Genomic DNA, 12,390 nt, shown 5'->3' with positions numbered 1-12,390 from the left:
TCCCCCTGTATTCAAATCCCCAAAAGCATTGCTATTTATTTCAAAGATTTGGTTTTTTACATAGCTTTGTATTCTTACAGAAGGAGACTTACAAATGTCTTCTGTTCATAATCTCTGTACATATGAATTCATATTAGTGTATATATTTGTCTTACTTTCTAGTCTACTGGCAAGATCCCCAGTTTGGTCCAAGGACCAGAAACATAGTTTTCTAGCTTTGAAAAAAAGTAAATTCTAAGCTTCCTAAGCTGTGTATGCTGCATTTCAAAATGGCTGTGATGAAAACTGTGCTTCCTGGGGCAAGAAGAAAATCCTCCCGTTAGTCATTTTTGTCTACATGAATGAATAAAATGAATAAATCTTTCTGATGAAGCTATAACTCCTTCATGAGTCTAGAATGAGCAAATACATCCTCAAGCAGAGGGTATGACTGCTCACACACACACACACACACACACAGAGAATTCATTTATTTACTATTACAGGACTAAAATACCCCAGGATACATGCAAGATAAAACATTGAAATGATCCCTGGTATTACGTCTTCCTGCTAAGTCCAGGCAGCTCAGAGAGAAACACAAAGCAGGAGCTGGCCCCTCCTCACTGATTTCCACGCCAAGCAAATCCAGCCTGAAAAGTGGAACCCTGTCAGCCTGTAAGCCCATCCTTTCTTCCCATTTTCCTATTTATCGTGTTCTCAGAAAACACATGTAGCCTTTACTAACTGTAATCCCTCCATGTACTCCTCATTACAATTACATCTCAAAGTAGTCAGTACTTCCTGGGCCTTCCCTGGGGCCAGTGCTTGCAGCCTGGTGCCCTGAGCCCCGTCTCCCTCGGACTGCTCCCAGCAGGGCCCAGCACACCCGTGCTACCTGCCTCAGAGCAAAGCTCCAAGTTCTCTCCAAAACCCACCCCACGTGTCAGATGTCAGCTGCACCCAGGAGCCACCTTTCTGCAGGGGTGCCCACACAAAGCAAGGAGGCTGTGTCAGGCCTGCTCCAAGGCACGCCGAGTGCCTCGGCGATGGCGCGGGACTGACGCCTGGCACACACTTCTCTGTGGGCCGAGGGCTGGCTTACCATTGCTCTCCCTTTTCCACCAGGCTCTAGCCAAAGGCAGTTCATTTCATCACAGCCCTGCAGGAGGTAAGGCAGCTTTCCCTGACTACCATGTGGGGAGCACAGACCCTGACCCAAGTAATATGCATTCTCATCCTTTCTCTTTCATTGCCTTGCTGTCTTCTTAGGCCCTATTCTGACCCTGATAAAATGGCTGAGTTTTGCTTTCACTCTGTTTAACGTTCTCTCTGAAATTAATGGGAGCAGAAGGGAACCTGCCATAGGATCTTGAGCCTGCTCCTTAGCACAGTGCAGAAGCAGAGTTCTCCCATGCAGCCACACATTCACACCCTCAGCTGCCACCAGACACACACACAGTAGAAGAGCATTTCAGGGGCTGCCTTTACAGCTAACAGGAGAGAGGAGAGGGTGCGAACAATCCTGCCTTGCAAAGAGAGCACCTATACCAGACACCACGATAAATAACACAAATTTACATATACAGGTATCCAAGATTAGACTGCTTGCCCTGGCCTGGTTCCCTGACCTACTCATTGGATTTATGCAACTTTTCAAAAGCCCTGGTCCGTGGCCTATTGACCTGAATGCTTAACATCTGTTACGCACCACGGTCTTGTTAATGTCCTACTTGCTCTGACACCAGGGGTACTCAACAGAACCCTCTCCAAATTTTAGGCAGGACTACAGTGTACTCCTGAACTTTCTGAACAGTGACAAAGTAACCAGTGAGGCCCCTGTAAGCAATTTTAGGCTCTTGCTCCTTTGCATATACTGAAGAAGCTCAATACTAAAATAGCTGCTGAAATTAAACCAATCTGAGTGTTTATAATCAATATTTGGCTCTACAAAATCTTCAGGCACTTCCAAAGCCTGTGTCTCCTTAAATTAGCACTGTATTGATTTAAAACTGATTAATTGTTCAATTATACCTCATGACAAGGCACCTCAACAGCCACTCTGTAAGCTCCCCTGTTACTCATGCTGATTGCATTAGGCACATGTAGCTCTGAAACACAATGAGCTGAGCCCTGTCACTCAGCTCACTCACCCACAATCAGCCAAGAACCAATTCAATCCAGATTCCCAGCTGATGAAAACCAGGGTCACTCCACTGACATCAAGTCTATTTGCACCAGCTGGCTTAAATGTTTCCAATTATCAGGAAATAGTACCCATTAATTTGAAAGCCCTTGCCATGCTGAATTATTTCCTATTGTGCTTGTGAGTTCATACTCACCCTCACCTTGTGTCTCCAACACGTGAGAGTAACTCACACTGCCTGCCTGAGACATTCATGAGAACAAAGGTGACCTCCTAATGCTCTCACCACTGAAGAGGCCACCAAGGCTCCATCAGAAATCTCAGTTCAGGAACCAATTAACAGATTTCTGCTTCCCCAAATGACTCAAAGGCAGGTCAGATTTACATAGAAAACTCACATTTCAATAGCTGGAGAAAACTATTAACCTAACAGCACCAGGCTTTTAATGTAAACCCTTGGGCAAATTTGGGAGTGCTGAGCCATCTGTAGTCAGGGAGCTCTGGAAAATAATATCCAACCTTTGAAACAAGGCACGGTATACTTGTCTTGAGAGTACAGTCAGCTAATGCACAGCAGCAGATTCATGCTAATGCTGATAGCAGGGAAATAGCGCAGATTTAGCACAGCCTGTGTTGACAGATGTCATCACCTTGTAAAAATCACCTATAATAGAGACCTATGTCAGACCAGCTGCAGTTTCTCTAATTATGTGCAGTCTTGCTGATGGAAGTGTTTCATTGCCTAAAATCTGGTTATACAGGACAAGTACTGTTAGCATCCTGTGACATGGAATAAACTCCCCCCCGGTGACTGCACCTCCATGGCATCTCAGCAAACAACTGTTCACTCAAAAATAGCATTTTGCTTTTTTTTTCCCCTGCTTTGATAGTACCTTTCTCTATAAAGAGAACCTTTCACATCTAAGTCAACACTAGCTCTACACATTGCAAAGGATGCTGCATATACCTATCACTTAGGTTTTCCAACAGAAGAGTCATTCTAATTTGCCCATGGAAACTGAATGCCATTTCAAAAAATACTCCCTAATTAATATCCATACATTTTCAAATAAAGTAGAAAATTAAAAATATGTGAAAATATATGATTCTGAAAAGAAAATACAAGCTGTCAGGCACAATTTCAAGGAACAAGATCTAAGTTAGGATCTTCTGAAGGCTAGATCCCATTGCCACACAGAGGTATTTGGTGCCACAAAGATGCCCCCCTTATATGACACTGCCACATTGAGCCTGCATGTGTGAAATGCATTTAGGAGAGGTTTCATCTGTGCTATTCTCAATTGGTAGCTGGAGTCCAGGTAAGGCAACCTATAGCATCTCACATGATAGTAGGCCTGTTAATTGAACACAATCAAACCTATAGAAGTGTCTTAGTGTCTTAGATTCCTAAATAAATTACCTTTCTTTTTTTTTTTTTTTGCACAAGTATTGAAACATGGCATCTTCTAGTAACTTCAGGGAAAGCCATCAGAGAGAAGCACTTGAGAAAATCAGGGCATTTTTTCAATATTAGATACCTAATTTTAGCATCTCTTTTTCTAATAACTGGAATCTGTTTTAAAAATACAGATATGTTTTATTTACAAAATCAAGTCTCAGCAAGTAAATTATTCCAAGTCACTGGTGCAAAATCAGATCTAGCCTGTAGTGACATTTTCACAGCCCCATGTGCTCTTCATATTCGGATTTAATTTGAGGCAGCTGAATCAAAGCTTTCAGTCTAGCTGAAACCTGAACCACTACTTTGAAATGTTTCACTTTCTTCATTCATTAAATAGAGGATCTAAGGTGACTGGGCTGGTTATCCTTAATACTGATCTTTGAGTTTTACCTTCAAAAAAACCTACCTATGCAATGTCTGAGCCTATTCCCACATATACAGGCAAGGATAAAGTGATAAATTTCTTTATGACAATGTAAGCATCTTAATCTTCCATGTCTATACTGGACAAAGTCATATATATGCACAAAGTTTTAGGTCCATTTTACACAGCAGCAAGTGAAAATACAAGTTCAAGGTAGTGAAGAACCTTAGCCGGCATCTATGCATTCTTTAAAATACTTCAAAATTTCACCTCCATATGATATTTCAATAAAACCTGAAATATTACTACATTTCACTCACTAACCTTTGTCTTGCACAAGTACTTCCAGCTCTTCTCGAATCCCATCATACCAGCTGGTGATGTCCACATGGAGAGCATAATCACAACAGGATTTGGTATCAGCTGCCTCATGCCATTTCTCAAAGGAGGTCAGTAAACTAGATCCAGGTTCTGGAAGCACATGATCAACTGAAAAAGAGATTGTCTGTTAGCAGGACAGTATGCACACTGCTCAGATTTCCACAGAGTGAGCAGTCTTCCAGCACCTCAACCAGAACAGCCAGAACACCTTGGAGGCAGTGCTGACTGTAACTCTGGGGTGTCAGCCAGGTCCTGATGCCCCAGGTGCAGCAGACTTTGTGAACAGTCTCTACTGAAGATGAGTCTGGCAACCTGCTTGGTGCAGCATCAACAGACACACAGAGGGGGAGCCAAACACCTCACAGTTTAGGAAACATTTGTATTTCCCCTTACTGTATTGTAAGAGACCATAGGTTCTGGCCTTCACTGTAGTTCTTGTCTGACGTGTCCATTTCTATGTACTTCACAGTAAGCACAATAATTAACCAGTGCCTCACAGTCACTGAACTGGCCCACTCTGCCCTACCAACGCATCAGTGCAGATGTTCAATGTTTTCTCAGCAGACAAAACTGGGAATACAGCCAAAGGTTTGAACGGGGGTGACACTGAGCACAAACACTGTCACACTATACAGTCCATTGAATGCCCTGCCTCTCCCCTGCCTCAAGGCTTTCTGCCTCTGATGGTGCCACACCATCCACTGACATAAAGACATGACTACTTATGCATAGGTACTTCTCTCTGCAGGGCTACTTCATATGAAAACAAATCAAGATGGGCTTACCAGTGCCATTTGCAAGCCTAACTCTGCACAGGAATACTCAACTGAAGAACACGCACTGGAAAAAAACTATTAACAAAAGGAATAAACAGCAGTGCATTTTGTGCCTATGGCCAAAGAGTCTTTCAGATGATGCCTGCTGCTGAATATAGGTGACAGGTAACCCAAAAGAAAAAAAAAATCGACATCCCAATTCAGTGTGAGTAAAACTCCACTGGGAAAATCCTCCCCACAAGGAAGCTAAGACAATTTATGGCACCTGAACAATTGCCTCCAAACATCTAACCAAAGTCAAGTCACGGCAAGAAGAAAAGAGATAAATCTTGTCCCACCATCTGTAGACAGAAGAAGAGTCTTTAGCAACTAGAAACACTTCTTCTTTTCACCAACAAAGATGCTCCTCTGGGACATCACTGTTAAGGTCTTCCTCAATTCCTGCTGCCAAATCCAAGTTCATAAATAAGCATATCTTGTTATTTACAAGCCTCTTGAAATGGCAGTAGGTGGGATCAGCAGATCTTTGTCAGATTTTCTGTGCCATATACTTACAGTGCTACCTACGCTGCTTTCCAAAAATCCCAAGATTACATACATTATCCCTCAGTGCTTGTTCTGTATTTCAGAGGAAAATCCAAAAGACAATTCTGCATGCTGGTATTTCTTTCTGAGGGTAGGTTCAATTTCAGGCCAACCCTGGTTAACAATGATGAATGGATCTCAAACACAGTGCCCAGAAATGTGAAGATTCATTGCAGAAGATCTCAGAAAATCAGAATGAAGCCTCTGGTAGCTATCCCCACAAAGAGATAGCTCTGCTGGTACTCACTGATCATGGTGGTGCCCCCTGCTAGTGCTGCTTTTGTGCCTTGATAGAAGTCATCAACAGCAGTCATCCCCTGGTAGGGCTTTTGTAGATAAGTGTTGACATCTATGCCCCCGGGAATAACCATGCGCCCATTAGCCTCTATGGTCTTGACTCCTCCAGGAACAATCAGATTCTCTCCTATTTGCCTGCACAGCAAGGAAAGCCAGTATTACTTTATTGGAACAAGCACAGAGGACAAAGCTATTTGAGGCACGTGTGGAGAGGGAGCCTGTGCCCATACAGCAGGAGGTGGGTCCCCAAAGGCACTGTGAAGCTCAAGCACACGGTCCCTCTGTCCTGCCCAGTACAGCAGAACAAAGCAGAGGAGAGCTGCCTCGCTGAGCCGTCAGCTCTGTTTGCTTTGCATGGCTCTAGTGGCCAATAAAGGAGCTGTAATGCACCAGCATTAAAATTTGATTATTTTTAATATGATTTCTATCTTTAAACAATTCAAATTATGTACACTTAATGCTCTCTTGGGGGCTCCAGTTTCATATATTAAGTTCTTAAATGAAAATAGGAAAACATAGATCCAATATGGGAGCAAGCTGGAATTGTAAAAATATATGGCAGAAGCAAAAGGCATATCAGAAAATTTTATAATTACTTTGTCATCATGCAATGCAAATTTATCCTTAAAAAGAAATCTAAATAACCTAAGATACAGAAATACATATCTAAGAGACCTAAACATGTTTAATCTACCATGTCCCATATTCTTCATCCTCCTCTTGAAGTTAAAAGTCAGTGAAACATTCTGCATAACTGTGTAGAAAAATTATAATTAGCTGTTGCCATCTTTTCCCCTTCAGGTCTTCAAAGCAGGATTTTTTTTTTTCACTATTAAAAATATCAATCTGTCACCCATACCAATATCAAACTCCAGATACTTATGATCAAAATACTTTTATTATTCATGGACTCAACTACAAATAAATTAAACTTTAACTTTTAAAGCCACACTACAATTTATTGTCCACTTTGCATGGGGCTGAACAGGGAGAGGTATGGGTCTGTGTGGAAGCCATGTCTCTGCACTGCTGCACCACAATATCTTTGGGCTTAGAGGTAACTGTAAGGTAGTTAAAGTTCACTTAGTTTATCTCATATTGCAGACACAGAGTCCTTGTCCTAATTTTCTTTTGTCTGGATAAAATAACATTTATCCACAGCTAAATAAATACTGCAGACATCTGAGCTGCTGAATCTGTTTCCCCAGATTAAAATGCAACTTCCACCTACAGTTCAAAACACAGCAACTGATTAACACCCAACTGTGATAAGGTAGAACCAGAAGTGAATATAACTGTTCATTAAAACCAGTGGGAAAAACAAGAAAAACAGGGATAATTTTTCACATTGGAATCTGGCCAAACTAGCAGAGTTAATAAATAGCCCCAAGAGGTCAAGAATCTGTTTCATATGCTATGCAAAAATATCACCTCCAGTAACTCGTCTGCCCCCGGTGCCCTGGGCTCTGGAGGGAAGCACAGCCATTCATGGGCAAATTCCTCGTGGGCATCCCAGGACAGGGTCACAGCACTGAACAAATCCAGGAGGGCTTGCCCATGAGAACTGGCACCTCCACGTCTGGCACCTAATAGTCATCAACATGTGCAGCACTGTCACAACCTGCGTGCAGCTGTGCAGTGTGAACACCCTGACAAACAGGGAACCAACCTGGATGCAGAAACCAGCAGCTGCCCAGCACATCCAATTGCACAAACCAAAGCTGCAAGCAGCTCCTCTGTTTTAAAATGTGCCCGACAAAGGTATATCACAGGGCACTGCACCCAGGAGGAGATTCAATGCCTACATAAAATTAGGTAGCCCCATGTGTAGTAATGGTATTGCACTAATTTTCATTAATCAAATCTATCCCCAAGATTTTAATCAGAACAACCCTCTCCCTTTGTAGAGCATTTATGTGGACAAGAAATTGAACCGGGAAAAAAATTAACTATGACCCATCTCCTTTGAGTATGTCCAAGGAGTAACTGCACTTCAAGGACTAACATACCTTCTGAGAATAATATTAATGAAAACCTTCACAAAAAAGGCAATTAATTTTTATTTTCTTCCACAATCAGTATCTACCAGTTTCCTCTTCAAGAAGACACATGTCCTAACAAAGTGAAAGTGTGCTAACTATATATTGAAGTTTTTTGATGACTCAATGCTCATTATTTCCAGTGTATGGTTGAGTAACATCTTATTCAGCTGAAATCATCCATGTTGAAGTGACATGGGACCAAATGGCCTGTGTGGATGATGCTGCACTACTATCTGTCAGAAACCTGTCTCATTTCTTGCCCTGGCATCAAGATTAAGGCAGGGAGAAGTCTGGTCTTGACTGGTGCTCAAGGTTATTTTTATTCTGTCCAAGTAGAACAGAGAGTAGGAGATAATGTGATAGGATTCCTGAATTGCTCATTCATTAATGCAAAGTGTATGTGAGTAAGAATGGAGTTCTATTACTTGTGGGTGAAAAAATACAACAGTGCAGATAACTGCATTCTAGACACTGTACAAATGATTGAGCTGGTTTCCTCATATGTCAGCAACCACAAAACTCAGACCCAGAGAAAGCTGATGCTGTCTGCCATTTTCAGTCGAACAAGTTGGTAAATTCTGTTGTACATGAGCTGATTAAAGCACAACAGAAACAGCAGGCTTCAGCTCTTCCTAAGCTTCATCCAAGGAAGATGAAAATCTCCTTCAGAACTCCATGGTGGTGCTTTCTGCGGTTATTAAGTCCAAACCTTTTTTAGACATCTGAGGTTCCCCCTAACTTGACTCATCACTTGCCCAGCTCTGGAGACCATGCCATCAGTCCCCTACTCTGCTACTTGTTTGTTCCTTCAACCCTCCCCCTTGGCAGCGATGGAGCAGAGTACAGCAAGCACCAGACCATGATCTGCCTCTTGGCACAGGGCTCACTTCCTCATGTGATAACAGAGGCAGGAGAGATGTAGGCAATATAAATTATTTATATGCCAATTTAAATTACCAAATATTTAAAATACATTTTAGATACTGGAGAACTGCCTCTCAGCTGCCATCTGAGTGTGCAGGGCTTAAGTTTCAGGTAAGAAAAATCCACATGCACTGCTGCTCCTTGTACCTAGGGAGCCAGTTTCCGCATTGATCGGCAGGAAGAAACATCGACCATCCTCCAAACTACAGCTGATCTTCAAACACACTCAAGGTTACATCTGCTTTCCTCTCTGCAGAATGATCTGCATTAAAAGCATTAAAAGACCCAAATCTTTTCATTAGGCTGCAAGAGAAACTCAGCCCTCTCTTTGCCAATCAGTTTTCATTTCAGAGTGAGAAAAATAACCCAGATCTATTATAGCCCGGTAAAACCAGGACACTATTGCCTATTCTGGGCTGAGTGGTTTGGTGTCTGCTCCATTCTGTATTAGAATTCTGTATTATCAGCAGGATCTGCAGCTGGAAAGTTTTAGCATCAACGGAAATGTGGATGACTGAGTTTCAAGGTCCAGCTCCAAACAAGCTCGAGCTACATTTAACAATGATTTTAATTATTCAGACACAATGGGCAGTTCCACCTGAAGAAACCAGAAATCAAACAAACCCAGAGCTTTCTTAGGTTGCAAAATTTATCATCTGAACACAGTAAGGACCCAACCTCATCTCACAGGAGGCTGCCCTCACAAATTATTTCAGAGCAGGACTTCTTGCACAGTTTACAAAGAAAAATCTTGAGTCATCTAAATCTAGGGAGCCAGGCATAACTCAGGGTGCTAAATAGAGAACTTGCCTCCTTGGGCAAAGATAAATGCTTCTTAAAAATTAAGATCTTGCCTGTCTGTTCATTATTAACCCTAATTAGCTTGGGCAGCTGAGATACTTCCTGGAGGTATGGATCCACACACGTATTTCAGAGGGAGTCTATGTACTTAATAAGGGCAGGTGAAAGATTGGCATTGCTAACCTGCCTACTAACTACCATTGCATTTCTGGAATTAAAGCCAAAAATTCACAGCAGTCTGAGGCTCTCAGCATCTCATGCATTTAGTTATTTAAATAGCTCTAATGCTTACAAGTGTTAATAGAAGATTTGCACCTGAACTAACAAAACCCCAGAAAAGCTCAACAAAAACACCCATCAAAGATACTACAACTTGGTTAACTATTGCTTTAAAAATAAATACATATTCAAATTTTTGTGTCCTCTCCACTTTTTGCCACTTCTGCAGTGCATTTAACACTACATATGGAAATGCAGAGTGAAGTATTAAAAAGAAAACTGCATAGTCCATGGATGAAAGTGTTCAGATTTTTTTCTGTTATAATAACCTGAATCATAATAACATATGCAGTCACAGATATGTAAAGAATTGGACTTTTAATCTCATGTTATTTTCTTAAGGAGCTCTGAAAACAAGTAGGCAATTAATTATTTACCAGATAACCATAATTATGTTTCTGTGCATCAAATTGTAGCCTCTGGCGACCAAGCTTCTTAGGTCACTAGTGAAAATGTTTAGCAATCATGAAAAAGGCTTTGATCCTCATGTACATCAGAGTGCTCATACACACTACATAACTCTGCAAACCTTAGAGACCCTCATCTCCACCAAGCCAAGGCAGGACCAGTAGAGCACACGGACATCTCTGTTACAGTCTCCCAGGCTATCAGTAACGTGTATTTCAAGTTTTTCACCCAACAAATACTTTCCCAGTTGCTGTATTTTATAGCCTGATAAATCAGGACTTTGTTTCTAATTGTGTAACAATGCATAACAGCATTATAGGAATAGAACGTGCTGTGGTTCAGCATTAACCAACAGGCAAGTGAGACATAGCAGGTCCTCATTTGCACCATGCAACATGGGGCATATTTCAGATTTCTGTGCCCTACAATCCTTAAGAGCACAGCTGCAATTGCACTGACTAGGTACAGGGAGAAAAGCTGTAGAGAGCTTTCTGCCATTCATGGACTCAAAAGGTTTCCATTGTCCTTTTACTTCTTTTACTTCTTTTCTTGAGAGTGCCTACTGGCCTTAACTACTTCAGAAGAAGCTGTGATTGAACTGTTCGAAAAGCAAATATCTCCAGTTTACAGAAAAGAAATTTTCTACTTATCTAATCTTAGTGAAGATAAAATGGCAAAATTTAATAAGTAAACACTCCTCAACTACAGTCTCACATTTAGAGGTAACTGAGATTATGACCACAAAAAAATTTAAGTCAGCACTATTAAGAAATCACAGTAGTCTATGTTAACATGCATGCAAAAAAAGCAATATTTTATAAAACCAACTTTATAAGTCCATCTTCAAGGTACAGGTCTGCATAGAAGGAGTGGTCATCATTGATAATTCTTCCACCCTTAATGAGCAGTCGGTCACTCTGGAGGAAAAAAAGGGAAAATGTGGGTTTGTCAAAATAAATAAACATAATAATGTATTTATGATAACAAATATGCTCATATTATAAAGAAATCCATTAATATCAGACACTACTCTATATAAAGGTGAGTTCATGTGGGTACACAGTGGATAGGATAGTTTCACTGACTGTTTAATTCCTGACTTTTGGAACACAAGCCCTCGTCATCACCACAGTTCATTTTGCTCAAAGCAGCAATCGCTGCACATAGAAACACCGGAAATGCCACTACATCCCCCTTTTACCACCTCATTGCACAAGGGCCAAAAGGAAAAGAGAAGCCCCCAGAAGAATCTGCCCAACACTGCAATGGCCAAGCTGAGCTCACTTGGCGGCTTTGGCATCTCTGGAAAAGTAAAAAAGCTTTGAATGAGGAGGGATAAGGTCATAAGAGGCTGCTTAGCCCTGCCACTTAGAAGTACCTCACCAGGGAAGCTCCTTCTACACCAGCTCCGCAGGAGCAACTCCCACGCAGCAGCCAAGGGACATGGCCCACAGCTCGTGTCTCCTGCACTGTGGCACAGACCCACAGCTGAGCACAGAGTTTCTAGTGGGCATGAAGAATTAATTGTAATCACATCTTGTGATTTCTGCAGGGCAAAGGCTGTTGATGCATTGGGGGCACTCTGTGCTGAGACTGCCCGTGTTCTATCTATCTCACTCGCTCCATGCATGAGAACAGAATGCAGCCTCCAAAGTTTGGTTCACCTGAAATATCATACAAACAGCACAAAGACCCACCTCCTGGTATTTTCTAAAGTGCCAGGAAGACAACTTTTTTTTTTTTTCAAGAAGCAGTGTTCAAAATATCAAGTCTGCAAGAGTTACTGTTCACAACAATTGTCTGCTTATATTCTTCTCTATTCAAACGGCTATCTTCTGTTCTCAAAAACTACATTTTACAGAAAACAGATTTTACCAGTGCATGTTCCAGAGAACCAATAATTAAACTCTCTCATTGAAGAAGTCATACTGGAAATGCCAGCCTCC

General features: G+C 41.6%; 1 protein-coding gene across 2 annotated transcripts in view; it reads right to left on the bottom strand.

Annotated features, from left to right (window-relative positions):
* The window catches only part of CRMP1 (collapsin response mediator protein 1), a 51,703-nt gene that overhangs the window by 23,067 nt on the left and 16,246 nt on the right, over positions 1 to 12,390 (bottom strand). For both annotated transcript variants that reach the window (XM_068188649.1, XM_068188650.1), the window contains exons 2-4: positions 11,273 to 11,361; positions 5,941 to 6,125; positions 4,276 to 4,440 (exon numbers count right to left, since the gene is read on the bottom strand). In XM_068188649.1, coding sequence (XP_068044750.1) covers positions 4,276 to 4,440; positions 5,941 to 6,125; positions 11,273 to 11,361 — 439 coding nt within the window. The remainder of the gene's footprint in view (positions 1 to 4,275; positions 4,441 to 5,940; positions 6,126 to 11,272; positions 11,362 to 12,390) is intronic.

Source organism: Anomalospiza imberbis, chromosome 4 (genome assembly GCF_031753505.1).
Source record: "Anomalospiza imberbis isolate Cuckoo-Finch-1a 21T00152 chromosome 4, ASM3175350v1, whole genome shotgun sequence".
NCBI lineage: Eukaryota > Metazoa > Chordata > Aves > Passeriformes > Viduidae > Anomalospiza > Anomalospiza imberbis.
The sequence above is the reverse complement of the archived record's forward strand: the minus strand, read 5'-3'. Positions and strand labels throughout refer to the sequence as shown.